General features: G+C 43.6%; 2 protein-coding genes across 2 annotated transcripts in view; one reads left to right on the top strand and one right to left on the bottom strand.

Moving 5' to 3' along the window:
* Positions 1-264: 264 nt before the first annotated feature.
* Positions 265-24,871, bottom strand: LOC129867228 (ATP synthase subunit delta, mitochondrial-like). The gene is made up of 5 exons (XM_055940488.1): positions 24,623-24,871; positions 23,383-23,536; positions 7,450-7,538; positions 2,591-2,734; positions 265-391 (listed from the first exon to the last, which is right to left on the bottom strand). Exons 1-4 carry the CDS (start codon positions 24,737-24,739, stop codon positions 2,612-2,614), a joined length of 483 nt encoding a protein of 160 aa, XP_055796463.1. The 5' UTR covers positions 24,740-24,871; the 3' UTR covers positions 265-391; positions 2,591-2,611.
* A 661-nt stretch (positions 24,872-25,532) lies between these two features.
* The window catches only part of LOC129867227 (voltage-dependent calcium channel beta subunit-associated regulatory protein-like), a gene marked incomplete in the record, with an annotated part of 19,752 nt that continues 18,739 nt past the window's right edge, over positions 25,533-26,545 (top strand). Inside the window, 1 exon segment of the mRNA XM_055940487.1 lies at positions 25,533-25,709.

Genomic DNA, 26,545 nt, shown 5'->3' with positions numbered 1-26,545 from the left:
ACAGCTACCCTTAGTTTAATGGATTTGTCTCACCACAATGGAACAGACTTCGCTACATTTGCTACTTGCTGTGACTGGTCTACGAAAACACTGTCACCAAGTGGCGGAAAGGAGAACTGCATTAAGTATAACCACAAAATACAGGAAAAATACATTGTACACATTGTGCTATGTTTGGTCTCTTTTCCCTGACAAAATGTAGCACACAATACCAGTCATTGAATCCTACATAAAAAGGTACAAAAATACAGAATTATTGGCAGATAAATCCAAATACATTTATTGGTAATTTCCTTCCACTGTACAAAGCAAGCATGAGATCTTGCAGTTACTGACTTGACTGGTCCGGGAAACAGTTGGAGAATTTATTTCCTTTATACCAACACGACACCTGGAACAAAGGCGAAAATATGATTACGGTAAGTACACAGTCATCCAGAAATAAAAACAGTCTGACATAACATTGGGGTGTGCTAAAGACCCTGTTCAAATACTTACTGAACCATAGAGATAAAATGGAATAGACTCAGCTTGATCCCTTCGGTCGAGGACACTTGGACCTTTGATATTTTCAGTGGTATGTAAACAAAACACGCCCCCATAAAGAAAACACAAATACATTTAAAAAACAGGTCCAGCCCCTGCAGTTACTCCACTTCTGTTGGTCTAACCCCAAGAAGTTCTGGAAAACGTCTAAAGAAAATAAACCCTCCTCACAGCTGCCCTTGTCCCTTAAAGTTGATGTGCTTCTTGTCAGTAACAACCACATGGCTGAGCTCAATTCACCACTTCATTAAGTCAGGATTCCTATGCCTCAGCCATGCCTCCTTGTCCGTCCAATATTTCCTCATCTCCCACCCCTTCTAATGCAACTATACCCGATGCTTCTCCATCTTTTTCCCCTGCCCCTCTACAAAGTTTCTCTCTGCAGGCAGTCACCTAGTCCGAGGTGCTAAAGGAGCTCCTGAAACTTGACACCAAAAAACTGCTATTTTTATTGACTTGGCCAAAGCTTTTGATAGGGTAGACCATTCCATTCTTGTGGGCTGGCTAAGGAGTATTGGTGTCTGAGGGGTCTTTGGCTTGGTTTGCTAACTACCTCTCTCAAAGAGTGCAGTGTATAAAGTCAGAACATCTGCTGTGTCAGCCACTGCCTGTCACCAAGGTTGTACCCCAAGGCTCGATCCTAGGCCCCATGCTCTTAATTTACATCAACATAGCTCAGGCAATAAGACACGCTCATCCATTTATATGCAGATGATAGGTTTATACTCAGCTGGCCTCTCCCCAGATTTTGTGTTAAATGCTCTACAACAAAGATTTTAGTGCCCAACAAGCTCTCTACCCTTAAACTTGTTCTGAACACCTCCAAAACAAAAGGTCATGTGGTTTGGTAAGAAAAATGCCCCTCTCCCCACAGGTGTGTTTACAAACCTCTGAGGGTTTACAGCTTGAGGTAGTCATCTCATAAAAGTACTTGGGAGTACGGCTCAAACGTGCACTGTCCTTCTCTCAGCACATCTCAAAGCTCAAGGCTAAGATTAAATCTAGATTTGGTTCTCCCTATCGTAATCGCTCCTCTTTCACCCCAGCTGCCAAACTAACCCAGATTCAAATGACCATACGTCATTTATAGATCGGCAGGTAAGGGTGCTCTCAAGCGGCTAGATGTTCTTTACCATTCAGCCATCAGATTTGCCACCAATGCTCCTTATAGGACACATCACTGCACTCTATACTCCTCTGTAAACTGTTCATCTCTGTATACCCATTGCAAGACCCACTGGTTGATGCGTATTTATAAAACCCTCTTAGGGCTCACTCCCCCTATCTGAGATATCTACTGCAGCCCTCGTCCTCCACATACAACACCCGTTCAGCCAGTCACATTTTGTTAAGGTCCCCAAAGCACACATATCCATGGGTCGCTCTTTTCAGTTTGCTGAAAATTGATTGTCCGATCCCTCCTGATGACCCGGTTGGACATGACTCCAACACCGTCACCAGGATGGATCAGCCAATGAAGTAGAAAGTCCAACCCAGTTGACTACATTAAAACGTTATAATCCTTCAATGGCGCTACCCATGCCAATAAAGCCTTTTGGCTACCAGAGGCCTCTATCATTCTCCATGGTCCCACCTAGTTGACTACTTCAAAATTGTGAAAGTACTCAATAGCGCTGCCCATACTGAAACAAGCTCTGAACTCACTTGCATGAGATCAGTGATCAAGTCATGGAAATTTCTCCTTCAAACAGAACGCATGATGGCAATTCTGTTAGCCAACGTCAAAGCTTGGTAACAAGATCTACTCTGCACCTAGTGGCTGAAATGTGCATAACATGTCATCACCCATTAAGTCACTATGTGTTGTCTGCTTTCATAAAAAATAGCTGGTAGGCGATTAGCTCGGCAAGTGTAAGCCTTTAAAATACACACTGATCGCTAAAATACACACTGATCGCAAGGGGGATATGAGTGAGGATTGGATGCATTTTTAAAGCTTTTCCAACAGCGTCTAGATCAGATGTGAAGCTCATATTCTCTACACTTCTACCACCTCACAGAGGTACATGGTTGCAATACGTACCACAGAGACCAGTCGCACGGCCTACTCCAGGGCTTTGACGATTGCCTCGTTGGCGTCTATGTTGATCTGGACCTCGGCCCTGGCAGCCTCGTCAGACGCAGACGCCATTTCAGACTGGGCCTTCTCCAAGTTGACCTTGGCAGCCTAAAGATCAGAGAGGTCAGATACACAACAACCATATCCCAATATCCATACTACGAAGTGCTGGACATCATGCATACTAAATATGCTAGCACAGTACCAGACAATTTTATTTATTTTTTTACATTCAACTGAATAACCAATTAAGGCTAATAGTTTTGGGGATGCGTTTACACAGGCAGCCGAATTCTGAAATGTTTCACCATTGGTCTTTTGACCAATCAATTCAACTCTAATGCCAATAATTTGTCAAAAGAACTGGGCTGCATGAGTAAACACAGCCTTAGACAAGGGTCAGAGCTAGGCGGCGGGTACCTGTAAGCATAGTTTGGGGAAACACTGCATCAGCGATGCTAAAGCTGCATAATCCAATCCTGTACAGATGAATCTTTGAGCAAAGAACATAGTACAAAAAAAGGACAGCCTGTTCTTTATGCTTCTGCCAGACAAACAAACTATTTTCAGTGGGTTTAATCCTAAATGAAATTGAGGTGGTATCAATAACTCATTGTTCTAGGTTAAATGTAGGGGTAATGATCTTTTTTTTTTATTTAAATTTTATCCCATTTTATCCCCAATTTTCGTGGTATCCAATCGCTAGTAATTACTATCTTGTCTCATCGCTACAACTCCCGTACGGGCTCGGGAGAGACGAAGGTCGAAAGCCATGCGTCCTCCGAGGCACAACCCAACCAAGCCGCACTGCTTCTTTAACACAGCGCGCCTCCAACCCGGAAGCCAGCCGCACCAATGTGTCGGAGGAAACACCGTGCACCTGGCCCCCTTGGCTAGCGCGCACTGCGCCCAGCCCGCCACAGGAGTCGCTGGAGCGCAATGAGACAAGGAAATCCCTACCGGCCAAACCCTCCCTAACCAGGACGACGCTAGCCCAATTGTGCGTCGCCCCACGGACCTCCCGGTCGCGGCCGGCTGCGACAGAGCCTGGGGGCGAACCCAGAGACTCTGGTGGCACAGATGCAGTGCCCTAGACCACTGCGCCACCCGGGAGGCCTGGGTAATGATTATTCTAATTAATAATTAAATTACTGGATGCAATGTAGTAGTCTAGTTTACTGTAGGCAATTTGTACTATGAAACTGAACTAAGCCTATGGGCTTGTTCCAGATCTCCATCCCTGACCTAATCCATCAAGTTAGGTGTGATTACTACCCTTCATTCAACATGCCTTGTCATTGGTGAACTGACTATCACATCATTAGTAGCCTATTGTAGACATTTGCCAATTTTACAAATATTCCAAAAACATGCTCCCTGTTTGCAACAAGGCACTATAGTAATATTGTATAAAAACATGAAAAGAAATTAACTTTTTTTTCTTCCATGAACACCAAGCATGATTGGATTTGCCCCAAAAATACAACATTACTGAGTACCACTCCATATTTTCGTGCACGGTGGTGACTACATCATGTTATGGTTATGGTTGTAATCGTTAAGGACTAGGGAATTTATCCAGGACAAAAAAATAAATGGAGCTAAGCACATGCAACATTCTAAAGGAAAACCTGGTTCGGTCTGATTTCCACAAGACACTGGGACATTAAATTCACCTTTCAGCAAGGCAATAACCAAAAACACAAGGACAAATCTTTACAGGAGTAGCTAACCAAGAAGACAGTGAATGTTCGAGTGGCTGAGTTACAGTTTGGACTTAAATCTATGGCAAGACCTGAAAATGGTTGTCTAGCAATGATAAACAACCAATTTGATAGTGTGTTGAGTACTAGGCAGTTAGCAAGTTGGGTACTAATGACCAGCAGCAGCATCAGAGCTTGGAGAAGCCTAATTACCGTGACAGTCAGTCACAGGGAATTTGACCGCTGTCATAACTTGTGACCGCCGGTGTGGCGGTAATATGGTCAGCGTAACATGTCCTCTCCTTGCAAGATAGACTAATTGAATAGGAAGTTTAAACAAACCTGGTACGTTTCTGCTTTACTAGATCAAAGTGTAGGAAAAATAAAATTGTGCCTTCGGAAAATCCATAGGCTGTCAAAAGTTGAAGTAAACATACCTTTGACAAGATAATATTCTAAATATTAATTTATAAATTGTGTCAACGTTTTTATTTAGGTCCTTGAATTGCACAACAGGCAATAAGCGTGAACAAAAAAATACATTAATAGAATCTAAGCCGTGGCGGTGTCTATTAAGACAATATGGAATTGTTTTAAGATCGCTAAATGATCCATGGTATGACTATTAGAATTGAAATTTTAGGACCCCTTAAAAAGTATCAGAACTGTTTTATTTGATGAAACATAGAATTTGGCCTTAGTGCCATTCGCCCATAGAAACCTTGAATAACAGCTTCATACATCGATAAAAAAAAAAAAAAATGGAAATAGGAAGTTTGTTCTGAAGTGTCTGTCCTATAGCTGATAGATAAGGATCACTATTTGTATTTATTCTGACAAGCATTTAACCCCTTATTTTAGGCATTAAAATATCTCCATATATAAACTCAGCAAAAAAAAGAAATGTCCTCTCACTGTCAACTGCGTTAATTTTCAGCAAACTTAACGTGTGCCCAATCTGTTCGGACACTACATACAGAAGTTGGCAGATCGGCTGTACCGACTACAAAACGAGTCCCATAATGCTTGTGGGGGTCATAGAGCACTATCGTGAGGCTCTCACTGACATCTTGTTCATGGGAGCCAAATCTTTCGGACTCCACAGACTTTTGTGCGAGAACACCGCTCTAGTTCTGTCACCTTTCACTGCAGACGGGCAACGTCGGCAGATGTGGTGGATTGAGACGCAGCCCATGCAAAAAATATTTTAAACTGACAAGATTGATGGGGATTCTTTAATTATGCTAATTCAATTCCCACGGGGAGCAGACAGCGACTCTAGAGGGCTGATATTATATATATATATATATTTAAAGGTAGGCAAACATGATTTTTTTGTGAAGGACGTATCAGCAGAACAACTCTGCCATGTCTGTTTCATTCCATGCAGCAATGCGCATTGAACTACCGCAACACCACGTTTCCTTTCTCGCCAACGCGCTCACACCTACTGTTGCGGAGATTAAGTGCTCACAAGAAAGTATTCTCTTAGTTTACTAAATGCCGTAGCTAACTACTTTCGTCGTAATGAAGGCTTAGCGAAGGAGACAAGTACCAAATAAGTGGTTGTGCTCGACTAAGACCCAATTATGGAAAAAGTATTTAGCAAAAGGCTCGTTGTCCATTTTCCCTATCTATTTTCATCACAGTGGTATAAATGGACGAAGTGGAGCTCGAGGGAGCAAAACAGTATTAAGACTGTGGGAGGGGGGAGGGGGGGGGCACGAGGGTAGAGCTAGAGATTTTTTCTCCTCGCCCAAGTCTTCCGATTGGCTCAGTTCCAACTTCAGACAGCTGGGTCAAAAACCACAAGGTGCCAACGAGAAGCCAATTTTAGGCTAGTTTTTCATTCCAGCGTACTTTAACCTGAAATGGTGTGCATGTTGGCAGGTCTGGAAGAGAGAGACTAGCATTACAAATTCACATTTCCTCTTTCCTGTGAAAGGCCCATTTGTTACAGTAGCGATTAAAGCATAGAAATGCCAAACATAGCTGGGAGTTAAAGGTCTCCCAGTGGGAACTTGGCACATCTGCTATAACTCAACAGTGACTGACCTTTCCTGCCTTATTAACAGCAGGGTTTCTCCTGTGCATTGTTCTCAGAGAAAGAAAAAAAAGTCATCCATTTCTTTGGAGTCTTGGACAGGGTCTTGACAGTATGTGCCCTTCTTGGACAGGGTCAGAGAGAAAGAGGGAGGGGGGGAGCTCCTCTACGATGAACGTGTTTAGTCGGCTGATGGGGCTGTGAATAGTAAAGAGCAACATGGCCTTGGGGACATTTCACACAAATACATATTTTGACTGACATTTGAGCCAATGCTGTGCAGAATTCTGTTGAGTAAGGGATTTCGTCATTTCATGGAAGGTTTCCTTTTGCAAAACTATGGCTAAGGTCTGACTGAGCAGAACTGCACACAGTTAACATCTTTATGAAAGGGGTTTCAATCAATGACTAACTGCATGGTCTGAATGATGCCAATCACAACTCTAGCCTAGCTTGTCAGAGAACAAAGCAATCCTAATGTAGAGGATGGGAAATGTTCATGCAATTGTTATTGCTCTGATGAAGAGCATCTTGTGAGTGCTCTGGTTCAATGATTTAAGGGCAATCTGCTCCCATTGGCACAGGAAACGTAAGGTATCCCTCCGCGGCCCTTCTTCCTGCCCTTCTCTAACACACTACACCAGGTGTGTAACCATTAGCCAAAAAGCTGAAAAAAAGAACAAGACAAACTCAGGTAGGTCCATCAGTTGTTTGCTTCCATTAAATAATATATGTTTCGCAACAGAATTGTATACGCCCCCAGGGGTGTAATCATTTCGCTGATGCTGTTGCAAAATATTTTGTCTGTTGCAAAACGTTTAGCAACAGAAACCGTTTACTACAAAAGGAAAACGCAAATGAGAGTTTCTATTTGATAAATTCAGGTAGGAACCTCCGTTTCATTGGTTCTTAAATGGTAAACGGTTCCCGTAACGAATACACCCCAGTCCAACTATACAACTATGATTAGTTGATTACTAGAATCAGGTGTGATGCAGTGGCCTGGAAGACAAGAGTTGCCCACCCATTGCCATAGAGATAATAAATAGGTCTAGGAGTGGGTGCTGGATACTTACAGCCACATCCAGCTGGTCCAGGGGGAAAGCCTCTTCAGCCAGCAGCTGCACCGAGGAGTCTGCATTCACTGTGATTGACCCGCTGCTCACTGAAAAACAGACAGAATTTGAGTAAAGCAACCTATTCCATTCAGACACATCATACCGGACCGACTCTTCTCTGTATACATCAATGATGTCGCTCTTGCTACTGGTGATTCTCGGATTCACCTCCACGCAGACGACACCATTCTGTATACATCTGGCCCTTCTTTGGACACTGTTAACTAACCTCCAGATGAGCTTCAATGCCATACAACTCTCCTTCCATTGCCTCCAACTACTCTTAAAATGCAAGTAAAACTAAATGCATGCTCTTCAACCGATCGCTGCTCGCACCTGCCCGCCTCGTCCAGCATCACTATTCAATCTGGACGGTTATGACTTAGAATATGTGGACAACTACAAATACATAGGTGTCTGGTTAGACTGTAAACTCTCCTTCCATACTCACATTAAGCATCTCCAATCCAAAATTAAATCTAGAATCACATTCCTATTTCGCACTCACGCTGCCAAACATACCCTTGTAAAACTGACCATCCTACCAATCCTTGACTTCGGCGATGTCATTTACAAAATAGCCTCCAATACCCTACTCAATAAATTGGATGCAGTCTGTCACAGTGCCATCCGTTTTGTCACCAAAGCCCCATATACTACCCACCACTGCGACCTGTACGCTCTCGTTGGCTGGCCCTCGCTTCATACTCGTCACCAGGTCATCTACAAGTCTCTGCTAGGTAAAGCCCCGCGTTCTCAGCCCACTGGTCACCATAGCAGCACCCGGTCGCAGTTGTAAATGAGAACTTGTTCTCAATTAGCCTACCTGGTTAAATAAAGGTGAAATAAATCAAATTTACCACCCAGTCCCATGTAGACAACTTACTCGATTGAAATTAAATAAATGCATTGCCTTCATGCACAGACTGCAACAGTCTCTTAAAGTTCAGTGCTGTCACTAACATGCAGAATTTTCTTTTAGCTGATTTGAATCCAGGGAAGTAGACAACAATTTGAAAGTGTTACACTAAGTCAGATTTCTCCAGGTCTAGGATGCAGTCATACCCACAATTCAAGACAGGCCTGACCCCTGCTGGAAGTTCCATGTTAAAAGAGGTCCAATGAAGCAGTTCTCAATATCAAATCATTTCTGGGTAACAATTAAAGCCCTTTGTGATTAATTAAAAACAAATTGTAAAAAATAGCAAAGATCAATCAAGCAATAATGTTGCTAGGACTGGGTTTGAGTGGAGAAAACTGAAAAGGAGTGGTTATTAGGAGATGGGTTTGAACTGTTATTTGCTTATTAAATAATTTACCGCATGGTGATATCACCAGAAATGCCAAAACTCCATCCCACCAAAACAGGCTGAAATTTCAGGCAGTTTTTTTTAATTTTTACAAACAGCTCTTACACCAAAAAGGGGCATTATACATTTTCAGAATTGCACAGTATTACTCCAACCTCGCCGTGAATGGAGAGAGGTGTATCTCTATATAAATAAAACTGGAAAAATACAAGTTTGACGGCACTGGGACTTTAAAGTAAGGACGGGCAATATGTAGTCTTAAACCTGTTATGGCTGCACGCTGAATATTGAAAAAACTGGAAAATGTGTGCACATTTTCAAACGGCCTCCTAAGAAACTTTTTATTTTCCAATATGCATATATTTACTACTGTTGGATAGATAACAGTCTGTAGTTTCTAAAAAGGTTTGAATTGTTTCTCTAAGTCGAACAGAAATATTTTTACAGCCATTTTCCCAGCCGAATTGAGTTTCCCAAAATGCGATGTGTCTCTTTAAGACCTTCTCTATAAAAGGCCATTTGACTTAGGACCATAGGGACACGTCAGAGGCGTACCTTAGACTGTAATGCGGAAGTGAGAATTGAAAGGGGTCGAATATCTCGTCCCTGGACTGAATAACAGAACTTCTTGTGAGACATGCGCAGTTAAAATAAAAATCCGGGCGCGAAGGATAATTTGATCTCGGCTTCTGGAACAAGGTAGGTAACTTTGAATATGATGCCTGACTACGATATTATTTGCTACATGTCACAAAATCATCCTAAAGGTTGTTTTTTCAATATACTTTAATTATATTATTGCAATTTATTCTGGACTTTAGATGTGAAACGACGGAAGAATTTTTTGAAGAAACGCTTTCTGGCGCAGCAATGCTACCGTGCTAGCTAACCAAAGAGGGGAATCCTTCGTTCTGGAACCCAACTAAAGACTCTACTGGACATTGGACCCCGTTACAACATTCTGATGGAGTACCAAGAAAGATAAGACCCAATTTGGGATGCTTTTTCATATATATGTCGAACTGTTGAATGCTAACGCTGCTAACTATGCTAGGCTAGCGCTTGACTAGAATCAATGCTGCCTTATGCTAGCTTATGATGTTAGCTAATATAACGATATATTGTGTTTTCGCTGTAAAACACTTCAAAAATCGGAAATGTTGTCTGTATTCACAAGATATCTGTCTTTCATTAGTTATCCACCATATGTTTTTCTGAAATGTTTTATGAGGTGTAATTAGTAGCCGACGTTGGTGTATGTATTTTCTCTGGCTACTCCCGGCTGGATTCAGACTCTAGCTATGTGTTAGCATTTTTGGGTAGCATCAATGTAAAACAGATTTATAGCTAAAATATGCACTTTTTATGAACAAAACATAGATTTATTGTGTAACATGTTATATGACTGTCATCTGAGGTCGTTTTTTCTGGGCTCTTTAGGTTGGTTTTAGTTTATTTCGGTTGGTTGTGCATGCTACTTCAATCATAATTCATACTTCATAATCATAATTCATACGTGTCTGTCCACTTTTGTATTTGGTGGTGAGCTAACATAAATATATGTGGTGTTTTCTCTGTAAAACATTTAAAAAATCGGACATGTTGGCTGGATTGACAAGATGTTTATCTTTCAAATGCTGTATTGGACTTGTTAATGTGTAAAAGTTAAATATTTTTAAAAAATAGATTTTGAATTTCGCGCTCTGCAGCTGTTGTCATTTTTGGTCCGAGGTCGGGCTTGCACCCCAAACAGGTTAAGGTATACTGGTATGGATCCACATAACGATAGATATTCATACTACCGTCTATTTCTACTCCCTAACCTCGTTTCACATACACCCGTTAAAAATGATCAGTGCAGACACTTTTGCAAATGTGCTATTTTGTTGTAGTGGATTTCAAAGCAAGGGAAGTAGCGTAACACTTTCAAATGTAGGCTAAGTTATATTTCTCCAGGTCAAGGATGCAGTCATCGTCTTCCCCACAATTTTAGACAGGACTGACCCCTGCCGTATTGTCCACATTAAAATGGCCAGTTATTGATATGGAACTGACCATTGCGATCAACTAGAAACACAGAAGGCATGCGCAAGCACTGTCCCCGTTTGGTACGTAAGTAGCTTAGAAATCTTTGCATTTATTAATCAGATGCTTAAGTTGATATCACAAGGTCATTAAAAATGTAATCAAAGCTTCCAAAATTATGTATCGGCCTACCACACACACACACTGGTATTTGTACACATATGGGTGTCAGAGGAAAAATCTAGCCGTAGTGAATCAAATACATTTTAGGTGAGACCACTAGTCCCTCTTGCCATAAACGTCAGTGGTCAGACAGACTCACCCACCATTTTATAAAGGGTTAAAAACAGTGGAATTCCCACCATGTTGCTACACCTATCGAACTCTAACCCTTTTAGTTAGAGCTCATTCAAGGGGCTAGAGGTTAGGGACAGAGCCTATGGGTCGTGTTGTGGATTGGGCGATCCTGAAAAGCATCCTGGTCTCACAGCATAGACTTGTGTGTGATAAGAGATTTTACACACTATAAAACATACGCACACAAACATCAACAACATCACCCCTGCCCAGACCCACATGCTGCCAGCACCTGCAAGACTACTCCATATGACCTCAAACTGCTCCACTGCCTTGGTTACCCACAACCTTTTCAATATTCAAATAATAATGCATTTGATTCTTCCACAGTCGCAACAATGGAGGATCACTTGATTTCCAGTGAAGCAAAAGTTTCAAAATGATTGATGAGAAAAGTACGGTCCAACCCATTTCCTATCTCTTAAGATATACAGAGTTTACATTTTTGTTAACTTTAATTTAGTTAATTATGTTCCAACACTCCATCTTCAGTTGGATAGGCTTTCTGCAAGGTTTTTTATATATCTGACCCATCATTTTAGTACTATTTTCGGACTCCCTCCACATTGCTCTGATGTCCAAAAGATTTCAGCTCAACCTTGTGATAAAAGTTGCATGTAAAGTTGAAGTCAGAAGTTTACATACACTTAGGTTGGAGTCAATAAAACTTGTTTTTCAACCACTACACAAATGTATTGTTAACAAACTATAGTTTTGGAAAGTTGGTTAGGACATCTACTTTGTGCATGACACATACGTTTTCCAACAATTGTTTACAGATGGGTCAGAAGTTTACGTTCACTAAGTTGACTGTGCCTTTAAACAGCTTGGAAAATTCCAGAAAATTATGTCATGGCTTTAGAAGCTTCTGATAGAATAATTGACATAATTTGAGTCAATTGGCAGTGTACCTGTGGATGTATTTCAAGGCCTACCTTCAAACTCAGTGCCTCTTTGCTTGACACCATGGGAAAATCAAAAGAAACTAGGCAAGACCTCGGGGAAAAAAATTTGTAGACCTCCACAAGTCTGCTTCATCCTTGGGAGAAATTTCCAAAACACCTGAAGGTACCACGTTCATCTGTACAAATAATAGTACACAAGTATCAACACCATGGGACCACGCAGCCGTCATACCGCTCAGGAAGGAGACACGTTCTGTCTCCTAGAGATGAACGTATTGGTGATAAAAGTGCAAATCAGTCACAGAACAACAGAGGACCTTGTGAAGATGCTGGAGGAAACACGTACAAAAGTATCTATATCCACAGTAAAACAAGTCCTATATCGACAACCTGAAAGGCCGCTCAGCAAAGAATAAGCCACTGCGCAGAAACCGCCATAAAAAAAGCCAGACTACGGTTTACAACTGCACATGGGGACAGAGATTGTACTTTTTGGAGAATTGTCCTCTGGTCTGATGAAACAAAAATAGGACTGTTTGTCCATAATGACCATTATGTTTGGAGGAAAAAGGGGGAGGCTTGCGAAGAACACCATCGCAACCGTGAAGCACGGGAGGGGGGGGGCAGCATCGTGTTGTGGGGGTGCTTTGCTGCAGGACGAACTGGTGCACTTCACAAAATAGATGGCATCATGAGCATGGAAAATTATGTGGATATACTGAAGCAACATCAAGACATCAGTCAGGAAGTTAAAGCTTGGTCGCAAATGGGTCTTCCAAATGGACAATGACCCCAAGCATACTTCCAAATGTGTGGCAAAATGGCTTAAGAACAAATAAGTCAAGGTATTGGAGTGGCCACCACAAAGCCCTGACCTCAATCCCATAGAAAATTTGTGGGCAGAACTGAAAAAGCGTGTGCGAGCAAGGAAGCCTACAAACCTGACTCAGTTACACCAGCTCTGTCAGGAGGAATGGGCCAAAATACACCCAACTTATTGTGGGAAGCTTGTGGAAGGCTACCTGAAACGTTTGACCCAAGTTAGATTTAATGGCAATGCTACCAAATATTAATTGATGTAAACTTCTGACCCACTGGGAATGTGACGAAAGAAATAAAACATACGACTTCAGCTGTATTTGTAAATGTCTACATTGGTCAGTCCAAAATTCCTTTTTAATTCTGTCATTGAAATGTTATTTCATATTAAGTCATTTACAGTTTCTATGCCTTCAGGTTTTCCATGTGGGCGAATTTCAGAAATACTATGGATCATTATGCCATTTGATTCTGAATTTTAGGATGACTTTAGATATCATGTGCTGTAGGTTGTTGGTACCCATCCAGGCGCTAGAGTGTCGCACTCCTCGCTGAATGACAAATGGATGAACAGGTGATAATTGTGCACGTTACTTCACAATTAAATTTAAAATTGGCCGTTGATTAGAGGTTGATTTAAACTTAGAAGGATAAATTGTGTAATGAGTGAATTATGCCTGTTAAAAATCAGCAACAAATACATTTGACAGCGCGCCTTGCGGGTTGATACTGTTCTCTTTTACGTTTAACTTTGTAAAAATAAGCAGTTACAGGATTGTTTTATTTACTGTAACTATAACTAAAATCAAATGTATCCTAATAGAAATGAAAACATACTGTTGCAATAGGCCTTTAAAATAATGCAAGACATATCCTTGACTCCATCTATGTCATGACTTCCTCCGAAGTTCGTCCCTCTCCTTGTTCGGGCGACGTTCGGCGGTCAACGTCACCGGTCTTCAAGCCATCGCCGATCCACCTTTCATTTTCCATTTGTTTTGTCTTCCCAACACACCTGGTTTCAATCCCATCAATTACATGTTGTGTATTTAACCCTCTGTTCAACACATGTCCTTGTCCGGTATTGTTTTTTTGTAAGTGCTTGTGCACATTATGTCTGGGGTTTTGTCCCATTATGATTATTGTGTTTTGTTCACGGTGATTTGTATCATTAAACTGCGCCGCTGGAACACAGTCTTTGCTCTCCTGTGCCTGACTTCTGCCGCCAGTACGCACGCCTTACAGAATACCGGACCAAACTTATGGAGTCAGCAGGAGCAGGTACCCCAGGTATAGAGGTGGAGGAGCACGTAGCAATGATCCACCATCTTGGCACCACCATTGACCGCGTAGTCCAGAAAATGGACTGCTGGGAGAGACAGGGAGTTCTCCCAGCGCCTCCACCAGCACAACCGTTATCTCCACTACGCACCCCTCCTTTTTCTGGTCCCAGTGGGATTAGTCTCTCCCTTCCCCAGGAATATGATGGGATGGCTGCGAACTGCCAGGGGTTCCTATTACAACTGGACCTATACCTGGCAACCGTCCACCCGGCTCCTTCGGGCCGTGAGAGGGTGTCCGCCCTCGTCTTGTGCCTCACCGGGAAAGCCCTGGAGTGGGCCAACGCCGTGTGGAGAGAGGGAGATGTAGTGTTGGACCAGTTTGAGGAGTTCACCCGCCGTTTCCGGGAAGTCTTCGACCACCCGCCCGAAGGTAGAGCGGCAGGTGAGCGCCTCTACCATCTGAGGCAGGGGACGAGGAGCGCCCAGGAGTTTGCCCTGGAGTTTCAGACCCTGGCTTCCGGAGCGGGATGGAACAACAGGGCCCTGATCGACCAGTATCGTTGCAGTCTGCGCGAGGACGTCCGTCGGGAGTTGGCCTGCAGAGACACCACCTTCAAGTTCGACCAGCTGGTGGATCTGTCCATCCGGCTGGATAACCTGCTGGCTACCCACGGACGTTCAAATCAGGGTCTGTTTGTTCCATCCCCTCACACCCCCTCTCCAATACCCATGGAGCTGGGAGGGGCGGTGCGCAGGGAGACTGGAGGGGGTTCCAGCTCGTGCACCATCTGTGGCCGCAGAGGTCACACTGCCGGTTAGTGCCGGGTTGGTTCCTCTGGGTATCGAGGCAGCAGGCAGGGCGCTCTGGCACCACCCCAGGTGAGCCGGTACCATTCTCACACAGAGCCCTCTGTTGCACGTGTGTGTCACTTTCCCTGAGTTTTCCCCGTATTCCCAGCATAAGGAGCTCGTCGATTCAGGCGCGGATGGGAATTTTATAGATAAATCGTTCGCCCACAGTTAAAGGATCCCCATTATTTCCGTGGCTGTACCCTTCCCCGTTCACGCCTTAGAGAGTCGACCATTAGGGTTAGGGTTGATCAGGGAGGCCGCCGCTCCTCTGGGCATGGTAACACAGGGGGGGGGGGGGGTCACAAGGCGAGAATTAGTCTCTTCCTTATTGACTCTTCTGCGTTTCCCATGGTGCTAGGCCTACCCTGGTTAGTTTGTCATGACCCCACTGTTTCTTGGCCACAGAGGGCTCTCACGGGGTAGTCATGAGTGCCCGGGGAGGTGTTTAGGGGTTTCCGTTGGTGCTACTACGGTGGAGAATCCAGACCAGGTCTCCGTGCGCATTTCCCCTGAATATGCCGATTTGGCTCTCGCCTTTCTAAAAAGAAGGCAATTCAATTACCACCCCATTGACGGGACGATTGCGCGATAGATCTCCTGGTAGACGCTGCACTTCCCAGGAGTCACGCCTGTAACAGGCAGAGACGGAAGCTATGGAAACATGTCTCTGAATCCCTGCGTCAGGGGTACATTCGGTCATCCACTTCACCCGCCTTCTCAAGTTTCTTTTTTGTGAAGAAGGAGGGAGGTTCGCGCCCGTGTATTGACTATTGGGGTCTGAACCAGATCACTGTGAGGTATAGTTACCCGCTACCGCTCATAGCCACAGAGATCGAGTCAATGCACGGGCGCGCTTCTTCACCAAACTAGATCTCAGGAGCGCTTATAACCTGGTGCGTATCCGGGAGGGAGACGAGTGGAAGACAGCTTTCAGTACCACCACAGGGCACTTTGAGTAACTCGTCATGCCGTACGGGTTGATGAATAAGCCATTAATCTTCCAGGCCTTTGTAGACAAGATTTTCAACGACCTGCACGGGCAGGGTGTAGTGGGGAATATTGATAACATTCTGATATACTCCGCTACACATGCCGAGCATGTGTCCCTGGTACGCAGAGTGCTTGGTCGCCTGTTGGAGCATGACCTGTACATCAAGGCTGAGAAGCACCTGTTCTTTCAGCAGTCTGTCTCCTTCCTAGGGTACCGTATTTCCACCCCAGGGGTGGAGCTGGCGTGACCGCATTTCAGCCGTGCTTAATTGGACGACTCCCACCACGGTAAAGGAGGTGCAGAGATTCTTAGGGTTCGCCAACTACTACCGGAGGTTTATCCGGGGTTTTGGTCAGGTAGTGGCTCCCATTACCTCACTGCTGAAGGGGGGCCCGGTGCGTTTGCAGTGGTCGGCTGAGGCGGACAGGGCTTTGGTCACCTGAGAGTTGTTAACCTCGGCTCCCGTGCTGGCCCATCCAGATCCCTCTTTGGCGTTCATAGTGGAGGTGGACGCGTCCGAGGCTGGGATAGGAGCTGTGCTCTCTCAGAGCTCAGGTACGCCACCGAAGCTCCGCCCCTGTGCCTTCTCGAAGAAGCTCAGCGGAGAAAAACTATGTGGGGGACCGGGAGCTGTTGGCTGCGTCAAGGCTTTGAAGGCGTGGAGACATTGGCTTGAGAGGGCTAAACACCCTTTCCTCATCTGGACTGACCACCGCAATCTGGGGGACATCCTTGCAGGTAGGAGATTGAACCCTCGCCAGGCAAGGTGGGCCATGTTTTTTACCCTTTCCTACAGACCAGGCTCCCAGAACGTGAAGGCAGACGCATTGTCCCGGCTGTAAGACACAGAGGAGCAGCCCATGGATCCCACACCCATACTTCCCGCCTCCTGCCTGGTGGCGCCGGTAGTGTGGGAGCTGGACGCGGACATTGAGCAGTTACATGCAGAGCCCGCTCCCGTCTGTACGTCCCGTCTGATGTTTGTGACCGGTTGATCTATTGGGCCCACACGCCATCCTGGGATCGGTCGGACAGTGCACTGTTTGAGCGGGAGGTACTGGTGGCCTACCTTGGCTAAGGCCGTGAGGGTTTGTGTTTCCTCCTGCTCGGTGTGCGCCCAGTGTAAGTCTCCTAGACACCTACCCAGAGGGAAGCTACACCCCTTACCCATTCCACAACGGTCTTGGTCGCACCTGTCGGTGGATTTTCTAACCGATCTTCCACCCTCACAGAGTAACACCGCGATCCTGGTCGTTGTGGATCGGTTCTCGAAGTCCTGTCATCTCCTCCCTCTGCCCGGTCTCCCTACAGACTGCGGAGGCCTTGTTTACACACGTCTTCCAGCACTACGGGGTGCCTGAGGATATAGTGTCTGATCGAGGTCCCCAGTTCACGTCTAGAGTCTGGAAAGCATTTATGGAGCGCCTGGGTCCTCGATCAGCCTTACTTCAGGGTTTCAACCCGAGAGTAATGGGCAGGTGGAGAGAGTAAACCAGGATGTGGGCAGGTTTCTGCGGTCCTATTGCCAGAACCGGCCGGGGGAATGGGCGGCGCTCATGCCCTGGGCCGAGATGGCACAGAACTCGCTTCGCCACTCCTCCACTAAACTCTCCCTTCCAGTGCGTACTGGGGTACCAGCCAGTTCTGGCGCCATGGCATCAGTCAGACCGAGGTTCCTGCGGTGGACGAATGGTTCAGGCGCGCAGAGGAGACATGGGAGGCTGGCCGTGTTCACCTTCAGCGGGCCGTGCTGCGCCAAAAGGAGAACGCAGATCGCCACCGCAGTGAGGCCCCGGTGTTTGCAACCCTCCGCCTGCCCTGCCGGAAGCTGGGACCGCGGTTTGTGGGGCATTTAAAGTCCTGAGGAGAGTGAACGAGGTTTGTTATAGGTTACAGCTTTCCACCCGATTACCTTATTAACCCCTCGTTCCATGCGTCTCCCCACAGGCCGGTGGTGGCTGGCCCGCTCCAGGAGTCTGAGGTGCGGGAGGTTCTCTGGACATCAAGGGGGCTCCGGCATACTCCGTTCGCTCCATACTGGATTCAGGGCGATGGGCCTTCAGTATCTCATGGAGTGGGAGGGGTACGGTCTGGAGGAAAGGTGCTGGGTTCCGGTCGAGGACGTGTTGGACCCATTAATGCTGCAGGAGTTCCACCGTCTTTGTCCGGATCGCCCTGCGCCTCGCCCTCCGGGTCGTCCCCGGTGCCGACGCACTGCTGGAGCCGCGCGTTTGGGGGGTTACTGTCACGACTTCCTCCGAAATCGGTCCCTCTCCTTGTTCGGACCGGTCTTCTAGCCATCGCCAATCCACCTTTTATTTTCCATTTGTTTTTGTCTTCCCAACACACCTGGTTTCAATCCCATCAATTACATCAAATCAAATATATTTATATAGCCCTTCTTACATCAGCTGATATCTCAAAGTGCTGTACAGAAACCCAGCCTAAAACCACAAACAGCAAGCAATGCAGGTGTAGAAGCACATGTGTATTTAACCCTCTGTTCCCCACATGTCCTTGTCCGGTATTGTTTTTTTATAAGTGCTTGTGCATGTTATGTCTGGGGTTTTGTCCCATTATGATTATTGTGTTTTGTTCACAGTGACTTTTATCATTAAACTGCGCCGTTGGAACAGTCTTTGCTCTCCTGCGCCTGACTTCTCTACCGCCAGTACGCACGCCTTACAATCCAACTTGAGCGGGAATCAAAATATGCCAGTTAGCCTGCACATCGAAACTAATTTCACACAATAAGAGAGCCTATAGACAATATTAAATTGACAATCTGATGAGTGACAATATTAGGCTTAACAGCTGTCAAATTGTACATAAAGAGATGGGCGCACCTTTAAATTTAAAGATGCAGGAAAGGATCTTCACGATCAAATCCTCCTGAGTCACATGCAGGTAAAACATTGATTTCTATATAGTATTAGAAAGCAATATCTGGTGTTTCTATGACACGTACCTTTGTCATAATTCAAGAAAACACTTACCTTTGTCATAATTCAAGAGGTGCAGCTCTATTTCCAAATGTCACTTTTTGCAAGTATATGCGCGCTGTCCATGCATTCAGAACAAGAGCTCACACAGCAGCGTTGCTCTGGCTACTAAGCAAAAATATGCCATTTATGTAATTCATCCCTTACAATTGTTCATGCACTGGTGCTTTTGTTTAGGAATACAGAAAATAAATTTAACTTGGGCACCTGTCTGGTTATATTAATAGATTTTTTGTTTCTACCATGTCAAAAGAAAATGTTAAACTTAACTAATCAAATCTACAAATAAAGTTGATCAAATGGATTACACTAATGTTTTTATTGTAAAGGAAACTAAAATAAATTCTAGGCCTTGTTTTTCTAGGACAGTAGAATTATACAAAACATATCCTTGACTAACAAATAGCTTTTTCCCCAAACACATATATTCCCACTAATAAACTCAGCAAAAAAACAAAAAACATCCTCTCACTGTCAACTGCGTTTATTTTCAAACTTAAAGTGTAAATATTTGTATGAACATAAAAAGATTCAACAACTGAGACAAACTGAACAAGTTCCACAGATATGTGACTAACAGAAGTGGAATAGTGTGTCCCTGAGCAAAGGGGAGGCAAAATCAAGAGTCAGTAAGTATCTGGTGTGGCCACCAGCTGCATTAATTACTACTGCAGTGCATCTCCTCATGGACTGCACCAGATTTTCCAGTTCTTGCTGTGAGATGTTACCACACTCTTCCACCAAGGCACCTGCAAATTACCGGACATTTCTGTGGGGGGGGGGGGAAATGGCCCGAGCCCTCACACTCCTATCCAACAGGTCCCAGATGTGCTCAATGGGATTGAGATCCAGGCTCTTCGCTGGCCATGGCAGAACACTGACATTCCTGTCTTGCAGGAAATCATCCATACTGCTCATTCTGTGTGTGGTGGCATTGTCATGCTGCAGGGTCATATTAGGATAAGCCTGCATGACGGGTACCACTTTAGGGATGAGGATGTCTTCCCTGTAACACACAGCATTGAGATTGAGCTTGTCATTGCAGGCAGTCTGATGATGCTGTGAGACACCACCCCAGGCCATGACGGACCTTCCACCTCCAAATCGATCCCGCCCCAGAGTGCAGGCCTCGGTGTAACACTCATTCCTTCGACGATACAAGCGAATCCGACCTGCACCCCTGGTGAGACAAAACCGCGAGTCGTCAGTGAAGAGCACTTTTTTCCATTCCTCTCTGGTCCAGCGACAGTGGGTTTGTGCCCATAGGCGACGTTGTTGCCGGTGATGTCTGGTGAGTACCTGCCTTACAACAGGCCCTCAGTCCAGCCTCTCTCAGCCTATTGCGGACAGTCTGAGCACTGATGGGGGGGATTGTGTGTTTCTGGTGTAACTCGGGCAGTTGTTGCCATCCTGTACCTGTCCCGCAGGTGTGATGTTCGGATGTACCGATCCTGTGCAGGTGTTACGTGGTCTGCCACTGCGAGGACAATCAGCTGTTTGTCCTGTCTCCCTGTAGCGCCATCTAACAGTACGGACATTGCAATTTATTGCCCTGGCCACATCTGCAGTCCTCATGCCTCCTTGCAGCATGCCTAAGGCATGTTCACGCAGATGAGCAGGGACCCTGCTTTTGGAGCTTTTCCGAGTCAGTAGAAAGGCCTCTTTAGTGTCCTACGTTTTCATAACTGTGACCTTAATTGACTACCGTCCGTAAGCTGTTAGTGTCTTAGCGACCTTTCCACAGGTGCATGTTCATTAATTGTTTATCGTTCATTGAACAAGAATGGGGAAAAGTGTTTAAACCCTTTACAATGAAGATCTGTGAAGTTTTGAACTTTTACGAATTATCTTTGGAAGACATGGTCCTTCATGCTATTAATCCTTTATTAAGCATTGGCGCTTATGTTTGCTGCACCTTTCAGGATAATATGCATCTGATGCATATGCTTAAGTAGATGCCCGGCAATGTTCTCTAGCGGGTACTTATAGCCTGAAAGGCCAGGCAGTTCTAGTGTTGAAGGATTGCTGTAGATCCTGAGGTTGTCTTTTTCCTATAGTTAATTTTTTTCTTCATCTCAGGATATAAAATTATTTTCAAAATATATATTAAAAAAAAGGGGGCATTGAGTTTAATATCAGTCAGTTATATCGTTGGCAAATAAGCTTAGTTTTTATTCATCTTTACCAATACCTGTTATGTTTGGGTCCTGTCTAATTCTTTCTGCAAGCGGTTCAATTGCCAGTGCAAATAGGACGAGGGAGAGTCTCGTGCCCATTTCTAAAGCAGTTTACCATCAGAGTGTATTTTTATGAAATATATCATTTGAGCTGAAAAGTTGAAGATTAGAATAGGAAAGGCTATTCAAGACTGTCGCAAGCCTTTTCGGCAACAACCATTATTGATAAAACTACATTAATTTTGTTAGTCTATTATATTGAAACATGTTCTTGTATGGTAAGACTTGCCATTCTGTTTATGAGTTTCATTCTTTTGGTTGCCACTTATGGGTTTTAAAGCTGCAGAGGACTCCAAATTTTCCTGGTTTTAATATAACGGTTTGATACATGGAACTCAGAAGCACTGACTTGAGTGACGTCATTTGAGTAAATAGGGGTGCTCCTTCTGTCCCAGAATGTCAACTCAAATTCTACAGGAAAGCAGTCCATACTTTCGCCTTGAGAACTTTTTAACAGCGCCTAATATTTATTTTTGGGTGATATCTATTTTTAGTGATTATTGGTCTGCTGATATAAATCTGAAGAAACTATAGAAGCTTTTAAAATTGTTAAGTTCAGAAATTTTATTTTCTTTACCTTATAAAAACGTACCAAGACGTATTTCAAAAAAAATATACAGTCTTCAAAGAACCATGATATAGGATCATTCTCCTGTATCATGCAGAATTATACCAACAGAAAATGCTGTTGAAAATGCACTTAGCGACAGAATAAGGAGAACGAACAGAGCTCCATTTCTTAAATGCGTAAACGTAAAAATAAAGACCTTTTACCATTACAAATGTAGACAGGAAAGCAGACAGATTACATAATTTGGGATCCTTTTTATGCATACTTTAGGGGAATGATAATCTCATACTCAGTTAAAGTTATCTGAGTAAAGTAAAAAATAAAACACTAAATGTTAGAAAAAGCCCATAAAGTATTTACAAGAAAGAAAATAACATTTCTGAACATAAGCCAGAATATGATATTTTAATTTCAACAACTACAGGTTAAAGAAAAAGAAAAACACTGCAAATAAACCTGGTAAACACCTCAGACATCCCAGATTTCATTGTCATTCAGATTTCATTCATTCAGATGTCAACTCTGGAGTTCAGATAGCAATAGAAATCATGCTATATTAGAGCAAACCCCAAAAAATAACTCTTATTTTGGCAGGCGACCTAAATCAGTCATCTTGTTTGACATAGCAATAAAGGAAAATATAATGATTGTTTATAGATAAATCCTTCTTGCCCACTTTCACAAGCCAAACATGTCCCTCTCCAGCTCCTTCCTCCTTAGCAGACAGGTCCTGGACAAATCAAATAGTCTGGTCCTGGACAAATCAAATAGTCTGGCCCTGGATTTTGACCAACTTCCCCCTTGAATTTGGTCTGATAGTTCCATAGTTTGATGATACCCATGAGTGGGTATTTAGCATTCTTCTGTTTCACTCCGATCCAATGGTATCGTTCCAGATCCTCTGGTGATATACCCACGACAAGTTCCTCTGATATCAGTTTGACCAAGTTGCTGGAAGGTCTCCTTTTTCGTAACCTTCTGGTTAGGACAATACTCTCATGTTACATCAGATTGTGTTTTCTTGCTGGTCCAATTCTTCTAAAGTTCACAACCTTGTTCCCAAAAGGCTAATTTTGTTAATTCATGCGCACGCATTGTTTGTGCGTATGACACAATATCCTCTGTCTTTGAGCAAATCTGCTAATTTTCCCCCCAACAATTGTGGCAGTTTTGGTGTGCATTGAGAGTATTAAAGCTATGTTTTCCTGGACAGATTTAACTATTCATAACTTTTGTTTGCGTCTCCAAGTTGCCATTTCCTTCGAAGGCGGCAATGGTCTGTTGGATTAATGTCGCGGCGCTGTTTAACAAACAGATTGCTCACTCTCCCAGTTTCTTGGGGACTTGATTAATCAAGAGGCTTGCTTTAAAACTTTGTAATCTGGTTTCTACATATAACCACAGTTGACAGTACAAAACAGAGCTACTCACACCCCATGCGGCCAACCGGTACACTGATGCGCCTCCTCTTTGCCCTTTACGTTTGATGCATAAAATCATGAGGTTATCAGACCACTGAGCCATCAAGCAAAATCTCACCAAAGAACTTTGTTGCGGAGCCATCATCGTTGAACACTGTAACCACTCCGGGCCGGAGAACCTGCAGCGTGGGGACGTGGGCAGGGAGGATACCGAAAGCGCCAGTCAGCGTGGGCACGTCAACCTGTTTCACACTGGCCTCCTTGAAGTACACCTGGGAGAAGGAGAAACACATACATTACAGTACATTGACTATTATTGATTTTTTTAGAATTGAAGTTGAATATTATCTGTGGAAATATACAGTATCTGCATGCAGTACTAGATAATTGTTCTAATGGATAAAGTCCATGCATATTTACTGAGATGTTACTATATTTTAGTTGTCAATGAGGTTCTGGTAAGGTACATTTCAGTTATGTTATCATACCTTATATTTTTTATTTTATTTATTTTACCGTTATTTTACCAGGTAAGTTGACTGAGAACACATTCTCATTTGCAGCAACAACCTGGGGAGTAGTTACAGGGGAGAGGAGGGGGATGAAAGAGCCAATATAATGCCATTACAGGTTGAAAATCAAACAGAATTCTCTTCAATTCATATTTAATGTTGACTTGAGTTATGTAACTAGGTAAGACTGTTTCCAACTAGTTAGTAAATTACTGTCAGATGCACTTCAGTGACATCTAGCCAGCTATAACGCTAACTTGTATCTAGCTAACTGAATAGCTAACGTTAGCTAGTTATGTGGGTGACTAAGAAGGTGGAGTCAGCACACTCCTAAAGATTTAGCCAATGTAATTATTAAATCAGAAATGGTTGCTAACAATTGAAGAGTTCTGTAATCCATTTCTAGTCCCAAGGTGAAATAATAAGAAAGTACAAGGGCCTGTGACCCATTGTGGTAACGTTAACTAGCTTTGACAAACAGGTTATTTATTGCAATCTAACGTTAGCTAGCAAGTGGCAACACAGGGACACATTGTTACACAGAACAATTTAGGCATGCCAAACTGATTTGGCGAGGCTTGGTTGGAAGAATATACACGCGCGAGCGTCAATTTACAACTAACTGTTACATACACAGGTAAAAAGTAGGTACGCTAACGTTACCAAGTTAAACTAGCTAGACATTGAGCGGTGTGCACGCCACAGGCATTTGTCGCTAACTACATAAGTATGGTTGGATAATGTGTCTTTATTATTAAGAGAGTGACGTTATATCAATGGAGATAGCTAGCGAGGAACCTACCGTAGGCCAATAACATAAGCCTTGTCAACCACGGACTATTTTACCTGAGTTGGCGAGGCAAATGTGAAGGACATCTGGGCAGAACCTGAAGGCGCGTCGGCGTAGCATCTTGTTTGCCTCAATACAGGGAGAGAGTGACGGAGAAACCTGGCTGCCATCATTTTGTTAGAATGAATATAATTCAAGTACAAACGAATTCCCAAGCCCTTGCGCGAAGTCAGTCAAACAGTGTGCGTCTGACAGGACAAGGACATTATTTGAACCGACCCACAATGCCGTATGAGCGTTCAAAGGATGACGGGAAATGTAGTTATTTTCTAGAGGCAACACATTCAATCCAAGGATTCGTATACATCAGTGTTCAATCTGAAAAGGTGTCTCGTTCGGTGTGATCTTTAACACGGAATATTTCATATTTTGGTCATCTGCCGTTGTAAATAGACAGATTTATTGAAAAAGTGAAGGCATATGTGGTAGTGTGTAACATTTCACAGCCAGGGGGTGGCGCCGTTAGAATGTCAAACAGGCTCCACTGATGAGACGATTGATAAAATCATCACTGACCCATCAAGGTGAACAAAATCAAAGTTAAAGTGTGATTCTGTTTTACCAAAAGCTGCAAAATAATACAGAGCCTGATACTACAGTATCCACTATGGTTGCTCAGATAATAATATTCAATATAAAGTATAGCCCATATAATAAAATATTAGAGCTCTATATATAATATTATAAATAATAAGTAATATTAGGTATTACATAAGGAAATTCAGAACGGAAACGTATCAACCATTATTCTAGCCCTGTTAGAATTCTTCATTCCGAACTTAATGTGAATTTACATATTTTCATTCTGTTCCACCAGAAGCGTGTTCATAAGGTCTCCCCACCCCCCCAAACAGCCTACCTTTGAAGGGATGGATGCTGATGATTTTCAGCGCACGCCTCCTCCAGCTCTTCAATCACTTACGTCACGTGGTGCGTCCCGGGTGGTGGGTGTGTCTTCAGCCATAGGGTTTCATTCATAAATAGTTTTTGCTTTTAAATCAGACTTTAAGTGTTCCGCGAAGGTTTTGGCGCTATCGGCTTCTGCCTAAGTTCCCTCACATGGACCACCTCAATTTTAATTAGGTGAGTGGCATTTCTTTCTTTTTAATGCAAATTCACGTTTGTGATGGACATCAAACCTTAGCCTATCGGTTCCACAGTAAAATCAGGAGATTTAAGTATTCTATTTAATCGATTACTGTCGGCATGAAGATTTCAAAATCCATCCCACTGTTTTCATTGAATACCAGTTTTAATCGGTGATATTGCAGACAGTCCCTGTAGAAAGAATGGAAACAGCTGGCAGCGCAAGGGCCGTTTTTCAAAAATTATTTGACATAAATATAATCAAATATAGAATAGAATAGCCTGTAGATTATCAGGCACGCGCAGAGACGCGTTCTTGCTATAGGAATATACAGTCGATACGCTATTAGCGATCGCTATACTTTTCTGTTGATCAAATCCAATTCATCCCAACGTCATGGACTGTACAAAGGAAATATCAGAAAGAGACGATCAAATTCAGATGTTATGTGATCTTTATAACAACTAAGGCAAACAACATAAGGTAACATTTGGGATTCAAAGTATTTTGAAATGTCTATTGCGTAGCAGTTTATGAGGAATGCAGCAGAGACAGGGAGAGAAGAGAAGGCTGATATGAGATGTAAAAGACTAGCGGAGAATGATGACCAAAGCAGTCAACTGAGCAGTCACACTGTAAATCATAGACATCATGGATGATTATGCATGTAACAGCATTCAGACAGGTGGTGAACTATAAATAATGTTGCATGGTTTTACAGTAGGCTACATAACGTATAGGCAAAATATAAACGCAACATGCAACAATTTCAATGATTTTACTGAGTTACAGTTCATGTAAGGAAATCCGTCAATTTAAATAAATTCTTTAG

This window comes from Salvelinus fontinalis, chromosome 12, assembly GCF_029448725.1.
Source record: "Salvelinus fontinalis isolate EN_2023a chromosome 12, ASM2944872v1, whole genome shotgun sequence".
Classification (NCBI taxonomy): Eukaryota; Metazoa; Chordata; class Actinopteri; order Salmoniformes; family Salmonidae; genus Salvelinus; species Salvelinus fontinalis.
This window is presented reverse-complemented; position numbering and strand designations above follow the sequence as displayed.

Bases quoted from the DNA above. Each gene is read 5' to 3' on its own strand.
- LOC129867228 (XM_055940488.1), bottom strand. From the start codon at position 24,739: ATGATGGCAGCCAGGTTTCTCCGTCACTCTCTCCCTGTATTGAGGCAA. The intron at 23,537-24,622 runs GTAAAATAGTCC...TCCTTCTCCCAG, and splicing joins CATTTGCCTCGCCAACTCAG to GTGTACTTCAAGGAGGCCAG. The intron at 2,735-7,449 runs GTAAGTATCCAG...TCTGATCTTTAG, and splicing joins TGGACCAGCTGGATGTGGCT to GCTGCCAAGGTCAACTTGGA.